Source organism: Procambarus clarkii, chromosome 56, assembly GCF_040958095.1.
Source record: "Procambarus clarkii isolate CNS0578487 chromosome 56, FALCON_Pclarkii_2.0, whole genome shotgun sequence".
NCBI lineage: Eukaryota > Metazoa > Arthropoda > Malacostraca > Decapoda > Cambaridae > Procambarus > Procambarus clarkii.
Window position 1 is genome coordinate 25,875,781 of NC_091205.1, and position 21,429 is coordinate 25,897,209.

General features: G+C 44.8%; 1 protein-coding gene across 1 annotated transcript in view; it reads right to left on the minus strand.

Annotated features, from left to right (window-relative positions):
• The window catches only part of LOC123770803 (goosecoid homeobox), a 44,002-nt gene extending 23,592 nt beyond the window's left edge, over positions 1–20,410 (minus strand). Inside the window, exon 1 of the mRNA XM_045762961.2 lies at positions 19,710–20,410. Within this exon, the coding sequence (XP_045618917.1) occupies positions 19,710–20,298 (589 nt within the window). The 5' untranslated portion in view covers positions 20,299–20,410. The remainder of the gene's footprint in view (positions 1–19,709) is intronic.
• Positions 20,411–21,429: the final 1,019 nt, after the last annotated feature.

The following is a 21,429-nucleotide window of genomic DNA, read 5'->3' on the forward strand; positions in this document are numbered from 1 at the left end:
GTGAGGTGACAGGGCGTTCAAAGTCGCGGCGGACGGACTTATTCGCCATCGGGATTTAGAGCCAATCACACCCAGCCTATTGTCTTATGTATGACCCTCTGTCCTGCGTGACAGTGAATACCAGCATTATCCTCACTTTAATAAGACTATCAAAATCCTCAGATTAGGCAAAATTGTAATTAATTTTGTCAATAAAGATGTTAATAATAATAATCAAACCTAGCCAACCCAACCATACGAAATCTAAACTATAGTTTCTGAGGCACTAGGCTCTCTCAGCCATTAAGGATCTCGGTCACTAGGGTTTCTCCGACACTAGGTTCTCTCAGCTACTTGGCTCTCTCACATGTTATCTTGGTCTAACGACGACTGTTATCTACGAGGAGATAACAGTCGTCGTCATAGATAACATTTCCCAGGCTCATATTCAAACATAAGAACAAAGGTAACTGCAGAAGAAGACAATCGACTTGAGAATGGTCCCGGACGGACCGAAACGTCGTCGTCCCTTCACCTTCTAGTGTGTAATCTGGTCAACTAACTGCAGAAGGCCTATTGGCCCACACAAGACAGCTCCTATCTATAACCACCCAATCCCACTCATATACATAAGCGTTTAATGTTTTTATAATCGAAATTGGCCGATATGTTTTGTTCGTGGTCGCAAAGCCTAAAAGACGGCGCAGGAAAGCAAGAAATCAACGAAACTGAGCCTAACGTCAGAGTTGAAGTTCCCAAAACTAACACTGTTGCTGTGGTTATTTCTTCAATAAGCGTTCCAGCGCTTAAAAAAAAATGGCGGTGATGTGTTCGAAATGTTGTTGTTGTTATAGAGCTTAAAATTGAAACTAAAGCGATTAAAATTATATATTAATGTGCATACAAAATCAACATTTTTAATATTTAATTATACTTTAACGGAGATAAAATATATTTTAAGGTGTTCAAATGTTAACTTTACTCCAATAAAAGAAAGAAAGTCTATTTGCAACGCTGAAAAGAATGACTTTGCCTAAGATATAGAACAGAGATGTTCAAAATCAGAGAAACTTAAAAATCTTCTAATCATTATAGTTACTCTATAACTATGCCGTAACTATTGATCATTATAGTTCAACTTAAGGATCTCAAAACTAGTTTTATCTTAAAAATCTAAGACCATGGCGTCTATTTCAACGTTATAAGAAACAAAATTAACTTTCATTCCCTGAAAACATCACGGTGTTTAAAATTAATCTATTACACTATAACAATTACTAAAACAACATCAGAGTTTAAAATTAATCTATTACACTATACAAAACACGCCAAGATGTTGAATTGTGTTTATAATTCCCTTCACAATCGCCTATGCCAGTCACCAACGAAATGGAACCTTGAAAATTCCCAGTGAAGCCCCACACATCCTGGCGATAGTCAGTAGTTAGGTTAGTAAACATGATATAAAATGTTTGATCAAACCACACACTAGAAGGTGAAGGGACGACGATGTTTCGGTCCGTCCTGGACCATTCTCAAGTCGATTGCGACTTGAGAATGGTCCAGGACGGACCGAAACGTCGTCATCCCTTCACCTTCTAGTGTGTGGTCTGGTCAAACTACTTCAGCCACGTTATTGTGACTCATCGCCTGCGTATGATATAAAATACAAGCCGAGAATCATGACATTGGACAACAGGCGGCTAGAAAGGCTGGACCCAAGAGCTAAACAACCCAATCCTGTAGACACTAACAGGTGAATACACACACACACACACACACACACACACATACAGTTGATTGATGGACAGTTGAGAGGCGGGCCGAAAGAGCAGAACTCAACCCCCGCAAGCAGAACTAGGTGAATACACACACACACACGCCCTCTCGTGTCAAATCTGTATTGCTTTTTCGTGCGAGACATTACATTACATTGCGTAAAAGATGACAATTGCTACCTGCGTTACATTACCCCATCGTTGTCTTGAGCCACATTTGTCCTTCCCGACGTCGTATCGAGTCGCACTTCAATTCCCCGACGCCATCTTCAGCGTCACTCTTCCTGCTTCACTGTTTCTGTCCTCCGCCGCCGTGCCCAGTGCTTAACAGTTCAACAAATCCTCAAAACGTTTGTACATGTTGAATCTACGTGCATATTGTTGAATCTATTGGCCTAGTATTGAATCTATTGGCCTAGTATTGAATCTATTGGCCTAGTATTGAATCTATTGGCCTAGTATTGAATCTACTGGCCCATTGTTGAATCTACTGGCCCATTGTTGAATCTATTGGCCTAGTATTGAATCTACTGGCCCATTGTTGAATCTATTGGCCTAGTATTGAATCTACTAGCCCAGTGTTGAATCTATTGGCCTAGTATTGAATCTACTGGCCCATTGTTGAATCTATTGGCCTAGTATTGAATCTACTGGCCCAGTGTTGAATCTACTTGCATCATGTTGAATCTACCAGTATCTCAAGTTGTTTCTCTCGTTTGACTGTAGCGCATCTTAAGCATCATAAGCATAAGTTGAGCATCTTAAGTTTTCACTTAAGTCTCCCCGTTGTCTACGCCTCTTCAATGAAAGTACTTCTTAATGATAGTGTTAATTTACGTGCTCTTTGATGTACTCTGTATCTGTACTCTGAATACACTTCGGCTGGAGTGTATTCCAGCTGAGGTCTGGCACAATGTTTTAGGGTAATTCTCTTTCTTGGTCTTCTTGTGCTAGCTGTCAGAGACGACGCCATTGTTTCCTTTATATATATATATATATATATATATATATATATATATATATATATATATATATATATATATATATATATGTCGTACCTAGTAGCCAGAACGCACTTCTCGGCCTATTATGCAAGGCCCGATTTGCCTAATAAGCCAAGTTTTCCTGAATTAATATATTTTCTCTAATTTTTTTCTTATGAAATGATAAAGCTACCCATTTCATTATGTATGAGGTCAATTCTTTTTTATTGGAGTTAAAATTAACGTAGATATATGACCTAACCTAACCAACCCTACCTAACCTAACCTAACCTATCTTTATAGATTAGGTTAGGTTAGGTAGCCGAAAAAGTTAGGTTAGGTTAGGTTAGGTAGGTTAGGTAGTCGAAAAACAATTAATTCATGAAAACTTGGCTTATTAGGCAAATCGGGCCTAGCATAGTAGGCTGAAAAGTGCATTCTGGCTACTAGGTACGACATATATATATATATATATATATATATATATATATATATATATATATATATATATATATATATATATATATATATATATATGTGTGTGTGTGTGTGTACTCACCTAATTGTACTCACCTAATTGTGCTTGCGGGGGTTGAGCTTTGGCTCAATCAACTGTCAATCAACTGGTGTACAGATTCCTGAGCCTACTGGGCTCTATCATATCTACACTTGAAACTGTGTATGGAGTCAGCCTCCACCACATTACTGCCTAATGCATTCCATTTATTAACTACTCTGACACTGAAAAAAATTCTTTCTAACGTCTCTGTGGCTCATCTGGGTACTAAGTTTCCACCTGTGTCCCCTTGTTCGTGTGTGTGTGTGTGTGTGTGTGTGTGTGTGTGTGTGTACTCACCTAATTGTACTCACCTAATTGTGCTTGCGGGGGTTGAGCTTTGGCTCAATCAACTGTCAATCAACTGGTGTACAGATTCCTGAGCCTACTGGGCTCTATCATATCTACACTTGAAACTGTGTATGGAGTCAGCCTCCACCACATTACTGCCTAATGCATTCCATTTATTAACTACTCTGACACTGAAAAAAATTCTTTCTAACGTCTCTGTGGCTCATCTGGGTACTAAGTTTCCACCTGTGTCCCCTTGTTCGTGTGTGTGTGTGTGTGTGTGTGTGTGTGTGTGTGTGTGTGTGTGTGTGTGTGTGTGTGTCTGTGTGTGTGTGTGTGTAAATCACAAACATATTAACACATGATGAACAATATGACAGTGTCAGACCACGAAGGAAGGATTAAGACAGGTATTTTCTTATGCACCTTCGTAATTAATAATACATCTTCAGAAGAATGATCCTTCTGAAGATGTATTATTAAATACGAAAGAACTTAAGGAAATTCCTGCATTAATCCCTCCTTCGTGGTCTGACACTGTCATATATATCATTATTATTAAATATATATCATTGTTAATAAACTCCAAACCTTCTTTTAATCTTGCTCTTATCAAGAATGTCTTCATAAAAGGAGTTACAGGCTTCTTTATCCCGTTTTCTTGCTTCTTCATCGTGTTTCTTGTTTTTGGGCGAGGTATAAATCTAGGTAGTATATATCAAGTTATCCTTCAAGATGGTATTATCTCCAGGGTTGGAAAACTTGGCTAGCAAGTGGGTTTCTGTTGAATTAATTCATATTTCACTCAGAAATATCATTCCCAGCTGACACGCAAGAAGTTAGTTCACTTTGCTTAAGCATAAGGCTTTGTATTAGTGTAAGATAATACTGCCAGTCGCCTCACGAGTATAGGATGAAGAATGAGAGAAAGAGAGAGAGAGAGAGAGAGAGAGAGAGAGAGAGAGAGAGAGAGAGAGAGAGAGAGAGAGAGAGAGAGAGAGAGAGAGAGAGAGAGAGAGAGAGAGAGACAGAGAGAGACAGAGAGAGACAGAGACAGAGACAGAGACAGAGACAGAGAGACACACACAGACAAAGAGAGAGGAAGGAAAGAGACAGACAGACAGATTGAAACAGAGAAAGAGAGAGCTGGGGGAGGAAGAATGAATGAATGAATCCATAGGAATATCAGGGAGATAATTAAGTATAGAGTATACGGACACAGAACAATCTATACACACCAATTACGCTCAATGATCTGATCCCAGGGGGAACCCAAAGGTACACTACCCTCGAAATATTGCATTTTGTTTTAATTATAAGATCATTTCTCCGGCAGCAAAAGCGAGTATTTCAGTATATTATGATCGCAATAACCATATTTAAAACCTGCTAAATGCCTCAGGTTTCCGCCCCTGGTAATTATGAGAGCAGAATAGTTCGCGTTGATCATAGAGCTGCTGAGAGCCTCTAGTGCACTCAAGGCTTCCCACCAAACTGTCCTAATAGAGTGTCGCATTTTCACGCATACTCTAAGGCCAAAATTCGTCGTACTAGAAAATGGTAAACCGGCTGGCGAAATGGACATACAAATCCATTTGTACGCCTGGCGAAATGGACAAATCCATTTTCTGTTTTGGGTCCTCTGGTGGATTAGGATAAGGGGGCACTTTAGTACGACAGTTTCTTGATGTTGGGAAACGTTAGTAGGACGAATTGCGCGCATGCGGAGGGACAACCAGGCTCACTAATTAGTTACAAGTCAGCGAAGATGCCGGACATTGTATCTTCCTCGCTATCTGCGACTCGTGACTGTCTACACAAGCTCACACAGCCGGATATCCCACTGACCAGACGGACACAAAATGACAATCAACTTGAGAATGGCCCAGAACGGACGTCGTCGTCCTTTCACTTTCTAGTGTGTGGTCTGGTCAACATACTTCAGCCACGTTATTGTGACTCCTCGTCTGCAGACAGAAAGACGGTAAAATAGAGGAACGGACGGACGGTGAGACAGCAGCGCAATGCACCCCGCGATTGTTTTGGTCACAGGGAGTCAAAATGAAGTTATCGCAGCTCCACGATTCCTTCTACACTTGCGATAACTTATTGTGAATCCCTTGAACCAAAACAGTCCCGGCTGAGTTTGGTGTATATGTAGAGGACATAACTCCAAGCCTTAACTTTGTTTTAATCTTAATATTGTCATCAACGCCTGCATGAACAGTCTCTTCATCCCCCAGACCTGCAGCTGTGGCCACAGCCAGGAAAGCCTGGGGCCAGATTCACGAAAGCACTTACGCAAACACTTACGAACGTGTACATCTTTCCTCAATCTTTGACGGCTTTGGTTACATTTATTAAACAGTTTACAAGCATGAAAACTTGCCAATCAACTGTTGTTATTGTTATAAACAGCCTCCTGGTGCTTCGGAGCTCATGAACAGTTTAATAATTGGAAACAAAGCCGCCAAAGATTGAGAAAAGATGTACAGGTTCGTAAGTATTTGCGTAAGTGCTTTCGTGAATCTGGCCCCTGGCCTCAGGCCGGGCTTGGGGAGTAGAAGAACTCCCAGAACCCCATCAAGCAGGTATCAAACAGGAATCATCAGGCCTTCACACACTCTCTTACGAAACCTCTACAGCTTTAGTGATAGACAGCAAAATACAGTCACTTTAGCATTTGTGAAATGATAAAAGTAAATGCAACAACTGTAGGAGTTACAAATAGTGCACTGTAAAATACATAAACAGATTATATATACAGTACAACTACAGTAAATTCAAAATATACAACAGGAACTTTAGAATATACAGCACAACTACAGTAACGTTAAGAACTAAACAAAATGACACAACAAAATAGGGTAATGATCACATATTACAGAAAATCATAAACTATAACACTGCTGTATCGACACAATAAACACTACAGTCAGATACTGTATCATCAACTAAATTATTCACGTAGCGACCAAAACAAGGCATAAAAGAGTAGCAGATAGATAATAGAAAATAGATACAGCTAATTTCAACCAGTAATTCGTTGCTTGTGTGTGTGGCTACTGCGGCACTCGGTTACAGGGGCCACCGAACACAACGCGAATATAGAACAATAATAGATAGCACGCTAAGAAACTCTACATAAACCTCTATCGATAGAACCCAAGAGTTGAGACGGCTCTCTATGGTCATCCAGAATTGATTAATCAACATCATTCTCTCTCTCTCTCTCTCTCTCTCTCTCTCCTTCAGTCCTATGAAAACCTATCCTCTACACAGAAAGAGGGTGATGTGGTGGAGGCTGACTCCATACACAGTTTCAAATGTAGATACGACAGAGCCCAGTAGGCTCAGGAATCTGTACATCAGTTGATTGACGGTTGAGAGGCGGGACCAAAGAGCCAGAGCTCAACCCCCGCAAGCACAATTAGGTGAGGTGAGCACAGGAGTGAAAATATATCTAGTCCTTCAAGAAGGAATACAAGTTTAGTAAGTCCACTACGGGCTCATAATAGCCCGTACTACTTGCGCCGCTCCTGTGCCAGGTAAGTTACGGGCTCACCATAGCCCGTGCTACTTGGAACTTGTTCCGAGTAGCTGAATCTATAGCAACAAACAACACCCCAACCGTCAGAGATACCCCAGTGAGAATACCCCCAGTGGTTAATACTACCCCAGAGAGAGACGCCAAGATCAACGCTGACTCAACTACACTACGTTGATTTCAGGTCGAGAGCGTTGATCCTTCTGCTTATTTAGCGCCGACAACATTGATCCCGCGTTGATAACGTCGATTAAACGTCAATAACGGCAATTTAACGTCGAATAAACGTCGATTAAACGTCAATAACGTCGATTTAACGTGAAAACATTGCCTCTTAACCCCCATGTTGAGCTAACATTACTGGAGCACATTTCCCCTCCTGTCTGTACCTCAAGAGTCACGAGAGGACCAAGCTACAAGGAGCAGAAGCCACAGAGGCGAGCCTCAGGTACCAGGCAGGGAAGGTAGTGGTGGTTTGTGACCCTTGGGAGACCTACTCTCCCTGGGGAGGACTTCTGGAGGGATAAGTCTAGCTAGGAGACTGGGTAGGAACATCCTCGTGTACACACACCTAGTTGTGTTTGCGGGGGTTGAGTTCTGGCTCTTTGGTCCCGCCTCTCAACCGTCAATCAACAGGTGTACAGATTCCTGAGCCTATTGGGCTTTATCATATCTACACTTGAAACTGTGTATAGAGTCAGCCTCCACCACATCACTTCCTAATGCATTCCATTTGTCAACCACTCTGGCACTAAAAAAGTTCTTTCTAATATCTATTGTGTGTGTGTGTGTGTGTGTGTGTGTGTGTGTGTGTGTGTGTGTGTGTGTGTGTGTGTGTGTGTGTGTGTACTCACCTAATTGTGCTTGCGGGGGTTGAGCTCTGGCTCTTTGGTCCCGCCTCTCAACCGTCAATCAACTGGTGTACAGATTCCTGAGCCTATTGGGCTCTATCATATCTACATTTGAAACTGTGTATGGAGTCAGCCTCCACCACATCACTTCCTAATGCATTCCATTTACTAACTACTCTGACACTGAAAAAGTTCTTTCTAACGTCTCTGTGGCTCATTTGGGTACTCAGCTTCCACCTGTGTCCCCTTGTTCGCGTCCCACCAGTGTTGAATAGTTCATCCTTGTTTACCCGGTCGATTCCCCTGAGGATTTTGTAGGTTGTGATCATGTCCCCCCTTACTCTTCTGTCTTCCAGTGTCGTGAGGTGCATTTCCCGCAGCCTTTCCTCATAACTCATGCCTCTTAGTTCTGGGACTAGTCTAGTAGCATACCTTTGGACTTTTTCCAGCTTCGTCTTGTGCTTGACAAGGTACGGGCTCCATGCTGGGGCCGCATACTCCAGGATTGGTCTTACATATGTGGTGTACAAGATTCTGAATGATTCCTTACACAGGTTCCTGAACGCCGTTCTGATGTTAGCCAGCCTCGCATATGCCGCAGACGTTATTCTCTTTATGTGGGCTTCAGGAGACAGGTTTGGTGTGATATCAACTCCTAGATCTTTCTCTCTGTCTGTTTCATTAAGTACTTCATCTCCTATTCTGTATCCTGTGCCTGGCCTCCTGTTTCCACTTCCTAGTTTCATTACTTTGCATTTACTCGGGTTGAACTTCAACAGCCATTTGTTGGACCATTCACTCAGTCTATCCAGGTCATCTTGTAGCCTCCTACTATCATCCTCTGTTTCAATCCTCCTCATAATTTTTGCATCGTCGGCAAACATTGAGAGGAACGAATCTATACCCTCTGGGAGATCATTTACATATACCAGAAACAGTATAGGTCCAAGGACTGACCCCTGCGGGACTCCACTTGTGACGTCTCGCCAATCTGAGACCTCACCCCTCACACAGACTCGTTGTCTCCTGTTGCTTAGGTATTCCTCTATCCACCGGAGTACCTTCCCTCTCACTCCAGCCTGCATCTCCAACTTTCGCACTAGCCTCTTGTGTGGCACTGTATCAAAGGCTTTCTGACAATCCAAAAATATGCAGTCTGCCCACCCTTCTCTTTCTTGCCTTATTTTTGTTGCCTGGTCGTAGAATTCAAGTAACCCTGTGAGGCAGGACCTGCCATCCCTGAACCCATGTTGATGCTGTGTTACAAAGTTCCTTCGCTCCAGATGCTCCACTAGTTTTTTTCGCACAATCTTCTCCATCAGCTTGCATGGTATGCAGGTTAGGGACACTGGCCTGTAGTTCAGTGCCTCCTGTCTATCCCCTTTCTTGTATATCGGGACTACGTTAGCTGCTTTCCAAATATCTGGCAGTTCCCCTGTTGCCAGTGATTTGTTATACACTATGGAGAGTGTGTGTGTGTGTGTGTGTGTGTGTGTGTGTGAGTGTGTACATATAACACCCCCCACACCCACACACCACACCGTCTCACAACTCCCCCCCCCATACCCCAACATACCCACACACACACACACACACACACACCCTGACAACCACAGTGGAGATCCCAGGGGTCTCGAGCGCTTACACAAAGAGGAGTCGGATATTAAACCATACAGCCACCACTGACTTCAAGAAGCTAAGGCCGGATTAGCTCAGGATGAAGGAAGGAGGAGGAAGAGGAGGAGATGGAGGAGGTGGGGGAGGAGAAGGAAAAGGAGGAGGAGGAGATGGAGGAGGAGGAGGAGATGGAGGAGGAGAAGAAAGAGGGAAATACCACAGCTGTTATAACAACTTAAATTAATAACAGTACTATTAATTCCCCCAAATGATTTCCTCAATATTAATAATACTAATTAGTAATATGTTGGCGATGATAAAAGAGCGAGCGAAGGAGAATTAGGAGGAGAGGGAGAGAAGAATGGAAGGGAGAAGGGAGAGTAAGAGAGGGACGTCAAAGGCATTGTGAGAGAAGGCGGATGGAAGAGATGGAACGGACGGAGGGAGGGGTAGTATGGGGGAGGGAGATGGAACAGGAGGGGGAGGGAGGTATTGTTGGTAAGGCGATGGGTGAAAGGCGCATAGTGGAAAAGGGGGGAAGGGGAGGGTATATCATGCCAATAGACACATGAACCCTTCCATGTTCTCGAGTAGAATATCTACTTCCCATCGTCACCAAGAGGTATAATACTCTACTGCTATAAGTCTACCAATGCTGATTATAGCGAGGTATATACGGTACTTCGTCCCACCCACAACAGCTCTCTACAACTCACCCTCACAGCGCCACGTGGCTTGAAGCGTTGTAGTTGCAACCCGTTCTCGCAAATTTAATAAGTCAATATTGACTTATTAAATATGTGCATAGGTGACATACTTAACTGTAGTTGATGAAGGAGGCACACAACCGATTGGACTACAGGGGTTCGATTCTCGTAAAGAGCGAGACTTTCGGACGGACAAGTTTCTTTCCCCCTGATGTTTCTGTTCGCCCTAAATAGATATCCATGATAGGCCTAGGGAAAAGGGGGGGGGGGGAGGAAGACCTTGATAGTCCTAGCAAGCCTCTCTATAATGGGATACCATACACAAAAAATTATATATAAATATATATATATTATATATATATATATATATATATATATATATATATATATATATATATATATATATATATATATATATATATATATATATATATATATATTGTATAACCTCTCAAAGACCAGTATATTGTATACATTCCCGCAAATACGGTAGGATTATACATCCTTTTAAAACAAGACTTTGAAACCCAATATACAGTTCTTCAGTCTTACAAGACTTTGATGGCGGGTTGTGGTATTAAGTCTTCAGTGTTAAGACTTTCCACGCCTCCAAGGGCACAACGCCATCGGTTTTCAACGCGGCGCACTTGGCAGCGAAGGGCTGTCAATCCTGTGTTTGACAGCCCTATGAGTACTGTGTTTAACCTCCCAGTCAATATCGTGTCTGACCGCCCTGTCAGTCCTGTGTTTAACCGCCCTGTCAATATAGTGTTTGACCGCCCTGTCAGTCCTGTGTTTGATATCCCTGTCAATCCCGTGTTTGACAGCCGTGTCAGTCCTCTAACACAGCGAGTGGTGTGCCTGACAGCTTGGCGTGTCAAGTGCGCATCATGAGACGGAGAGTCATCCAGGCTGTCATCCACACCCCCCAGTTCACAAAGGTGTTCAAAACAGTGAACAAAAAGCCCTGTTCAAAGCCGTCCGCCCCTCTTAGGGAAATGTTTCAAGAATGCTTCACCCATATGCGCTTGAACAGAATCAAAATAACTAACTTCACCTAGGCCCATCCATAATAGAAAACCAATTATTTACAATATTAAATGCAAATTTAGAAAATTCCATTTTTAATTACATAAATGACCAATACGCTTTTGGGCGATAGGCATTTGTTTTGGGACGATAGGCCTGCTTTTATAACCGACTGTTTGCTGTTTGTGACTTTCACTGTTTGTACAACTTAATCAGGGCCGGAGTTTATATTGATCTCACCTGGTGGTATATATGAAGTATATCCACATCACTGTACAAAAAAAAACACAAGAGTTATATATCTACTTTCTTGTACACGAGAGTCTATAATGTCTATAATGCTTTTTCTTGTGTATCTTCCCGTACACAAGACATACACCCACTATTTCCAATATTATATTATATATATATATATATATATATATATATATATATATATATATATATATATATATATATATATATATGTCGTACCTAGTAGCCAGAACTCACTTCTCAGCCTACTATGCAAGGCCCGATTTGCCTAATAAGCCAAGTTTTCCTGAATTAATATATTTTCTCAAATTTTTTTCTTATGAAATGATAAATCTACCCATTTCAATATGTATGAGGTCAATTATTTTTTATTGGAGTTAAAATTAACGTAGATATATGACCGAACCTAACCAACCCTACCTAACCTAACCTAACCTATCTTAATATGTTAGGTTAGGTTAGGTAGCCGAAAATGTTAGGTTAGGTTAGGTTAGGTAGGTTAGGTAGTCGAAAAACAATTAATTCACGAAAACTTGGCTTATTAGGCAAAATCGGGCCTTGCATAGTAGGCTGAGAAGTGCGTTCTGGCTACTAGGTACGACATATATATATATATATATATATATATATATATATATATATCTTTCCTCCCCTTTTCCTGTACATAGGGGATATCCCCCCCCCCCACTTCAGTGCAGAACACAAGAAAGCTACACATTCTTTTCCCTGTGTACCCAAAGAAGAATACACCCCCTTTTTTCATAGTTAAAACCGGATACAGCCATTTCCCCTCCCCTCAAAAAAAGGGGTACCCCCCCCCCCTTCGTTTTGTCAAAAGAGGCATATCTCCCTCCTCCTTCACCTAATCACAAAATGGGTATACTCTACCAGAGAGGGATCCGGTCGGCCGAGCGGACAGCACACTGGACTTGTGATCCTGTGGTCCCGGGTTCGATCCCGGGTGCCGGCGAGAAACAATGGGCAGAGTTTCTTTCACCCTATGCCCCTGTTACCTAGCAGTAAAAATAGGTACCTGGGTGTTAGTCAGCTGTCACGGGCTGCTTCCTGGGGGTGGAGGCCTGGTCGAGGACCGGGCCGCGGGGACACTAAATCCCCGAAATCATCTCAAGATAACCTCAAGATACCCCCCCCCTACCCCTGGCACAAGAGGGGTACACCTTCCCATCTTGTCACAAAAGGGGCACACCTTTTCTTTTCCACAAGAGTGGTACACCCCCTTCCACAAGAGGGGTACTCCCCCCTCCACAAGAGGGCGTACTCCTCCCTCCCCTCCACAAGAGGGGTACTCCCCCCTCCACAAGAGGGCGTACTCCTCCCTCCCCTCCACAAGAGGGGTACACCCCCTTCCACAAGAGGGGTACTTCCCCCTCCACAAGAGGGCGTACTCCTCCCCCCCTCCACAAGAGGGGGTACTCCTCCCTCCCCTCCACAAGAGGGGTACTCCCCCCTCCACAAGAGGGGGTACTCCTCCCTCCCCTCCACAAGAGGGGGTACTCCTCCCTCCCATCCACAAGAGGGGGTACTCCTCCCTCCCCTCCACAAGAGGGGTACCCCCCTATAAGACACCACTAGTACATCCAGGGAAATGATCGGATCAAGAACCAATCCATTTTTCATTAGTTAATTGAGGACTGCGGAGTCCGTAAGTCGGAGAAGTCGACCTGTGAGACTTAGTGTCCGGATGGTTAGCTGGGTGGCGGGTTTAAGGGCTAGTTAGCTGGGTGGCGGGTTTACCGGCTAGTTAGCTGAGTGGCGGGTTTACCGGCTAGTTAGCTGGGTGGAGGGTTTAATTGCTAGTTAGCTGAGTGGCGGGTTTAAGGGCTAGTTAGCTGGGTGGCGGGTTTAAGGGCTAGTTAACTGAGTGGCGGGTTTACCGGCTAGTTAGCTGGGTGGAGGGTTTAATTGCTAGTTAGCTGAGTGGCGGGTTTAAGGGCTAGTTAGCTGGGTGGCGGGTTTACCGGCTAGTTAGCTGGGTGGCGGGTTTAATGGGTAGTTAGCTGGGTGGCGGGTTTAACGGCTAGTTAGCTGGGTGGCGGGTTTAACGGCTAGTTAGCTGGGTGGCGGGTTTAATGGCTAGTTAGCTGGGTGGCGGGTTTAACGGCTAGTTAGCTGGGTGGCGGGTTTAATGGCTAGTTAGCTGGGTGGCGGGTTTAACGGCTAGTTAGCTGGGTGGCGGGTTTAACGGCTAGTTAGCTGGGTGGCGGGTTTAATGGCTAGTTAGCTGGGTGGCGGGTTTAACGGCTAGTTAGCTGGGTGGCGGGTTTAATGGCTAGTTAGCTGGGTGGCGGGTTTAATGACTAGTTAGCTGGGTGGCGGGTTTAACGGCTAGTTAGCTGGGTGGCGGGTTTAATGGCTAGTTAGCTGGGTGGAGGGTTTAATTGCTAGTTAGCTGAGTGGCGGGTTTAACGGCTAGTTAGCTGGGTGGAGGGTTTAATTGCTAGTTAGCTGAGTGGCGGGTTTAACGGCTAGTTAGCTGGGGTAACTTAATAGATAGCTGACTGGCTTAGGGCCGCCTAATAGCTTAGACAGCTGATGTGGATAGACTAACATAAACACCTTATGGCTGACTAATTAGGGCTGTTTACTGGGATGGTCAAATGACTGGTTGGCTGTTTTAGAGGCTGGATGATAGCCAGGCTCGTATGATAACAGCCTGGGTGGATAACTGACTCAGCAGCTTAATGACTGTCGAGTTTTGTGTATGAGGAAGGGGAGGGGTGAGGTGTGGGATAGGAGGGTGTGTGTGTGTGTGTATTGGGTGCGTGTGTGTGTGTGTGTGTGTGTGTGTGTGTGTGTGTGTGTGTGTGTGTGTGTGTGTGTGTGTGTGTGTGTGTGTGTGTGTGTGTGTGTGTGGGGTGGGAGGGTGGCAGCGGTCGACATGACACCGACGCCTCACCTTGGCTCATCTCGTGGGATTTAGAAAACAATCTAGATGAAAATGCAGAGATAGCGCGCCCGGGGGGGAAGCAGCTTAGCCCGGGAGGAGCTGGGCGCAATCCCTTCACGGTTTTAATACTCTAGAATGGAAAATGTTAACTGGGAGCTGTAATGACTGAGTGCGGGATGTTCTCTCTCTCTCTCTCTCTCTCTCTCTCTCTCTCTCTCTCTCTCTCTCTCTCTCTCTCTCTCTCCCTCTCTCTCTCTCTCTCTCTCTCTCTCTCTCTGTCCTTACCTGCTATGTTTGTTACTTTTTCACGCACTCACACAGGGGAAGTAAATGTATTTAGTCGCATCACCGATGGGAAATTAACAGGTAGTGCGCTGCCGGAAGTAGTGATGACGGGTTATGACTTGTTTGTCTAGAGTGGCGGGGATGAGCTGTTTCCCGAGGGCCTCCACTTACCGCTGGTACAGTGGTTAAGTGCCCGCTCGGGCCGCCACACTTAGTGGTAATTAATATATATATATAACCTGAGTGCTGACTGCTTCGCCTCCTGCTGTAGCTGGTGGTGGTGGGGGGGGGGGGGGGTTGGTGGTAGTGGTGGTAGGGGGGGGGTGGTGGTAGTGGTGGTAGGGGGGGGGGGTGACGGTGGTGGTAGCGGGGGGCGGGGTGTTGACGGTGGCGGTGGGGGGGGGGCGGCAGTGATGTAGGTGGCAAGTGTGCAACCTGTCCTCACATTTCTTGATGCACAGTGCAACCTGTCCTCACTTGACTCCTGGCGCGGTAAAATTCTCGAAGCACCTCTGCATTAACGCTTCCGCGGACTAGCGACCCTCGACCCTTGTTAGGTCACTAAGATTACTCGTCTAACTACGCGAGTGAGTCTACGGAGGAGAATGAGGCCTAGCTCTATAGGCCTCGCCTCCTGGCCTTGTTGTACCTCTTGAGTTTAATTGAATTTTGCCGATGTTCGAGTTTTTGTTTTTGGTCGAGTCAGGTGGTAATGTCGGCCAGCGTCACATATGCCGCCGATGATACCCTGTTTAGGTGTGACTCCGGTGCTAATGTTGGACTTACATTCAGTACCAGATCTTATGCTCATTCCGATAGTTGTTATACGGTTGGCCAGTTGGTTGTTATGATTGTGGTGATGGTGGCAGAGATAATACTGGCAGTGAGAATGGTTGTAATGGTGGTGTCTGTATTCACCTATTTGTGCTAGCGGGGGTTGAGCTCTGCTCTTTCGGCCCACCTCTCAACTGTCAATCAACTGCTACTAACTACTAATTTTTTTCTCCACACACACAAACACACACTCTACACTGGCAAAAGTTAGAACATCATTCAGAAACCTAAGTGAGGAGGCTTTTAGGGCGCTTTACACTGCCTACGTGAGACCCGTCTTAGAGTATGCCGCTCAATCATGGAGCCCCCACCTGAAAAATCACATAAGGGAACTGGAAAAGGTTCAGAAGTTTGCGACGAAACTTGTCCCAGAGTTACGAGGGATGGGATTTGAAGAGCGCCTGAAGGAACTGAACCTTACGACACTAAAAAAAAAGAAGGGAGAGGGGGGGGGGGATATGATAGGAACTTATAAAATACTCAGGGGAATTGACAAAGTGGAAATAGATGAAATGTTCACACGTAATAGTAACAGAACGAGGGGACATGGGTGGAAGCTGGAAACTCAGATGAGTCACAGAGATGTTAGGAAGTTTTCTTTCAGTGTGAGAGTAGTGGAAAAATGGAATGCACTTAAGGAACAGGTTGTGGAAGCAAACTCTATTCATAATTTTAAAACTAGATATGATAGGGAAATGGGACAGGAGTCATTGCTGTAAACAACTGATGGCTAGAAAGGCGGGATCCAAGAGTCAATGCTCGATCTTGCAAGCACAAACAGGGGAGTATAAATAGGTGAGTACACACCCAGGAACTCGCCTCCCAGGTACCTATTTACTGTTAGGTAACAGGGGCACCCATAACGGGGTGAAAAACTCTGCCTATTTTGTTTCTCGCCGGCGCCGGGAATCGAACCCCGGTCCACAGGACTACGTATCCAGCGTGCTGTCCATTCAGCCACCGGCGCCTCTATCTGTGGTGGTGTACGGGAGGAGAGGGGGGGGGGGGGTAGAGAGAATACACGCACACACACACACACACACACACACACACACACACACACACACACACACACACACACACACACACACACACACACACACACACGCACGCACACACACCGCGGCCTCAGGAAGCTAACTTGTTGCCGGCTCCCCCCTCCCCCCAAACCACCCCCAGGACGAGCTCCAGGTATAGTTTAAGACAACTATCAAAAGAAAGCGCTAAGCCAGTGTGTGTGTGTGTGTGTGTGTGTGTGTCTGGTGCTAGACAGAGAAACGCATAATAGGAACTCGGGCCATCGGGGGATCGAACGCCGACCGTGCTAAAATGCCAGACCGTCACCCCCTACCAACAATCATCCCTAACTGTTGGCAGGTCAAGGCGTTACAACAATAACAATGGGTCGTGAAATTTGCAAGCTCGTGCAATGATTCATAAATATCAACAAAAGCCGCAATAATTGATGCAAGATCTAAAGGTTTCGTAAATGCTTGCACCTACTAACAAGGCTCCCGGGGGGGGGGGGGGGGGGGCACCACACAGCCACCGTGTCAGAGGTCACGAAATAGTCACGTAAGGGAGCCGTCAAAACGCATCGATAAAAATAATCACTTCTATCAAAGGAGTTTACTTCTATCATAGAAGGGCAGTTCTATCAAAGGAGTTTACTTCTATCACAGATGGGCAGTTCTATCAAAGGAGTCTACTTCTATCATAGAAGGGCAGTTCTATCATAGAAGGGCAGTTCTATCATAGAAGGGCAGTTCTATCAAAGGAGTTTAGTTCTATCAAATGAGTTTACTTCTGTCATAGAAGGATAGTTCTATCAAATGAGTTTACTTCTGTCATAGAAGGATAGTTCTATCAAAGGAGTTTACTTCTGTCATAGAAGGATAGTTCTATCAAAGGAGTTTACTTCTGTCATAGAAGGATAGTTCTATCAAAGGAGTTTACTTCTGTCATAGAAGGATAGTTCTATCAAAGGAGTTTACTTCTGTCATAGAAGGATAGTTCTATCAAAGGAGTTTACTTCTGTCATAGAAGGATAGTTCTATCAAAGGAGTTTACTTCTGTCATAGAAGGATAGTTCTATCAAAGGAGTTTACTTCTGTCATAGAAGGATAGTTATATCAAAGGAGTTTACTTCTGTCATAGAAGGATAGTTCTATCAAAGGAGTTTACTTCTGTCATAGAAGGATAGTTCTATCAAAGGAGTTTACTTCTGTCATAGAAGGATAGTTCTATCAAAGGAGTTTACTTCTGTCATAGAAGGATAGTTCTATCAAAGGAGTTTACTTCTGTCATAGAAGGATAGTTCTATCAAAGGAGTTTACTACTGTCATAGAAGGATAGTTCTATCAAAGGAGTTTACTTCTGTCATAGAAGGATAGTTCTATCAAAGGAGTTTACTTCTGTCATAGAAGGATAGTTCTATCAAAGGAGTTTACTTCTGTCATAGAAGGATAGTTCTATCAAAGGAGTTTACTTCTGTCATAGAAGGATAGTTCTATCAAAGGAGTTTACTTCTGTCATAGAAGGATAGTTCTATCAAAGGAGTTTACTTCTGTCATAGAAGGATAGTTCTATCAAAGGAGTTTACTTCTGTCATAGAAGGATAGTTCTATCAAAGGAGTTTACTTCTGTCATAGAAGGATAGTTCTATCAAAGGAGTTTACTTCTGTCATAGAAGGATAGTTCTATCAAAGGAGTTTACTTCTGTCATAGAAGGATAGTTCTATCAAAGGAGTTTACTTCTGTCATAGAAGGATAGTTCTATCAAAGGAGTTTACTTCTGTCATAGAAGGATAGTTCTATCAAAGGAGTTTACTTCTGTCATAGAAGGATAGTTCTATCAAAGGAGTTTACTTCTGTCATAGAAGGATAGTTCTATCAAAGGAGTTTACTTCTGTCATAGAAGGATAGTTCTATCAAAGGAGTTTACTTCTGTCATAGAAGGATAGTTCTATCAAAGGAGTTTACTTCTGTCATAGAAGGATAGTTCTATCAAAGGGATTTAGTTTTATCACAGAAGGGCAGGTCTATCATACAAATTTAATTATATCATAGATGTGTAGTTTTATCAAAGAAATTTAGTTCTGCCATTGAAGTGTAGTCATATTAAAATAATTCAATCTCACAAGTGCAGTTCAATCAAAGGAATTTAGTTCCATCACAAAAAAAAATGAAGCTGTACCAAAGAAATTTAGTTCCATCACAAAAAAAATGAAGCTGTACCAAAGAAATTTAGTTCAATCATCGAAGCTTTCACAGAAATAAAATTCTATTATAGAAGTATAAAATTACAGAACAGGAAGAAAACACTCAATAACAATGATACTCAATCAATAACAATAAAGAATAACATTAATAAGGGTAATCAATATAAATGACTGAACAAGACGGAAGAACAGCTCTTAACCTGGGGCCAGATTCACGAAGCATTCACGCAAGTACTTACGAACGTGTACATCTTTAATCAATCTTTGACGGCTTTGGTTACATTTATTAAACAGTTTACAAGCATGAAAACTTGCCAATCAACTGTTGTTATTGTTATAAACAGCCTCCTGGTGCTTCGGAGCTCATTAACTGTTTATTAATTGTAAACAAAACCGCCAAAGATTGAAAAAGATATACAAGTTCGTAAGTAACTGTGTAACTGCTTCGTGAATCTGGCCCTTATCTTTCAAGTGGAACTGTAGGGCTGTTTAATCAAGTGAGGGTACCCTTGGGTACACTTAATGACCCGACGACGCCTACACTTAAGGAGCTGACACTGGCTACACTTTCCTGGACTGACTACACCCCAACGCATTGACCAGACTTGAATTAACCATGGCTACACTCGTTATGGCTACAGTAGCCATGACTACACTAGCCATGGCTACACTCGTTATGGCTACAGTAGCCATGACTACACTAGCCATGGTTACACTAACCATGGCTACACTACACGCCGGATGAAGGGATGGAACGGTACAGGAAGGGTAATGTGGAATAGCCGGATAGGGAGAGTAACCATCAATGCCAGTCAAGATGGAAGGAATAAATTACGAGAACACGAGCTAGGAGTACGACCTGTCTTACCTAAGAGGTCGTAGTGTGAGCGGGGGAGGGCGGGGAAGTGTGTGGGGGGCAGGCGGGGGGCGCCGGCCGAGGTCCTGGGGGCCAGGAGGCTCTCGATGGTGAACACCGAGGACGGTGCACGCGACGCCGGCTGCAGCACCCCGCCGTCTGTCGCCTCCCCCGACGCCAGGCACCGCAGCTGCTCCGACGCCGACGCGTAGCTCTTCAGAGGATCCGACATCTGCAGCTGCACTTTCATGGGGTCGACGGAGGCGTAGGTCTTGAGGGGGTCGTGGCCGAGGTAGAGCCGCATGTGCTCCGGCAGGAGGTACTTGAGGTGCTCCGAGGTGAGGTAGTGCTTGAGGGGGTCGCTGGAGGCCAGGTACTGCTTGAGGGGGTCGGCGGCCCCCATGTACTGCGTCAGGTGGTGGAGGTAGGCCGGGTACGGGTAGTGTGGTAGCGGGGCCAGGCACGGCAGGGAGGAGGGTGCCAGGGGGTCCGACATGGACACCGCCGTGCCTGCAAGCTGCAGCCCTGGCGGCGGCAACGGAGGCAGCGCTGACGACACGGGCGAAGAACCTGAGGACCGCACGCCTCCCGTCTCCACCATTTTACCGCCTCCTGACGCCACTTTGTAAAGCAACACACCACAAGGTCTATCAATCGTCCGGGTAATCTCCAGTTCTCTGGGCGAGTAAACACACGGGGCGGATGTTTATGGCGGAGGAGCACAAGGTGTAGCGCGCAACACGTGCCTACCACGACCTGTACACACCGAGCGTGACTCCCAAGTGAACATCCCAGGATCATCACTCACCATAAATCACTTTTGACTCGCCAGGCTCCGCCCCGACGACATCCGCAACGTCTGATTCGCCAGAGTGCCCCCGAAGTCCCGCCTCTCAACCAATCTCCGCCCGCCGTACATTACCCGCTCGCGTTACCGCCAATCACAACCGGGAAAAACACCGGGAAGGCGTGGCTTTTACGGGCTGGTGGTGTCACACGGCGATTTTGGCGCCGTTATCAGTCCTCACATCAATCCAATTGACCGAAGCAAATATTAAGAAACTTTACACTGGCAAACTCAATTGAATCTTATTCTTTGTGAGAACCAGGCGAGGCAGGTGATCAAAAGTCGGGCCACCAGGCAGCAATGAAACCAGCCTTTCCAGGAGTTCCCCAAATCCTGAATGCTGGACCATGGACCCTCCAGGAAGCAGCCGAGGTGGAAGATGGTAATCTATCACAATATATTGGGAGTTACTGGATATGATGGCTGCGTTGGCGCCTCTCACACGCCCGCCCCGCTAATGAACCGCTAATTGGATGGCCCTACACCCGCCACTCTCCGTATTGTTCTTTTATAGCCCGCCGGATCGCCCACACCCGCTACCAGCACACCGAGAGGCTTCTGGTCGTCACGGGACTCTCCTGAAGGGGGGCAGAACGGAGTTATTTTCTTGCAGTTTCCCCCGCCAAACGTTAATCTACTTTGCAGGTGTTTGCTTCCGTTTACACCGTGGGAGAGGTAAACATTTCCGTTTACACTGCGGGAGACGTTAACTAGCTTCCGTTTCCACCGTGGGAGATGTAAATGTTTTCGTTTACACAATGGGAGATGTTAACGTGTTTCCGTTTGCACAATGGGAGAGATAAACTAACTTCCGTTTACACAGTGGGGGAGAGATCAGACTGAAGAGAGGTCATGAGTAGAGTACCTCAAAGGGGTCGGTATTAG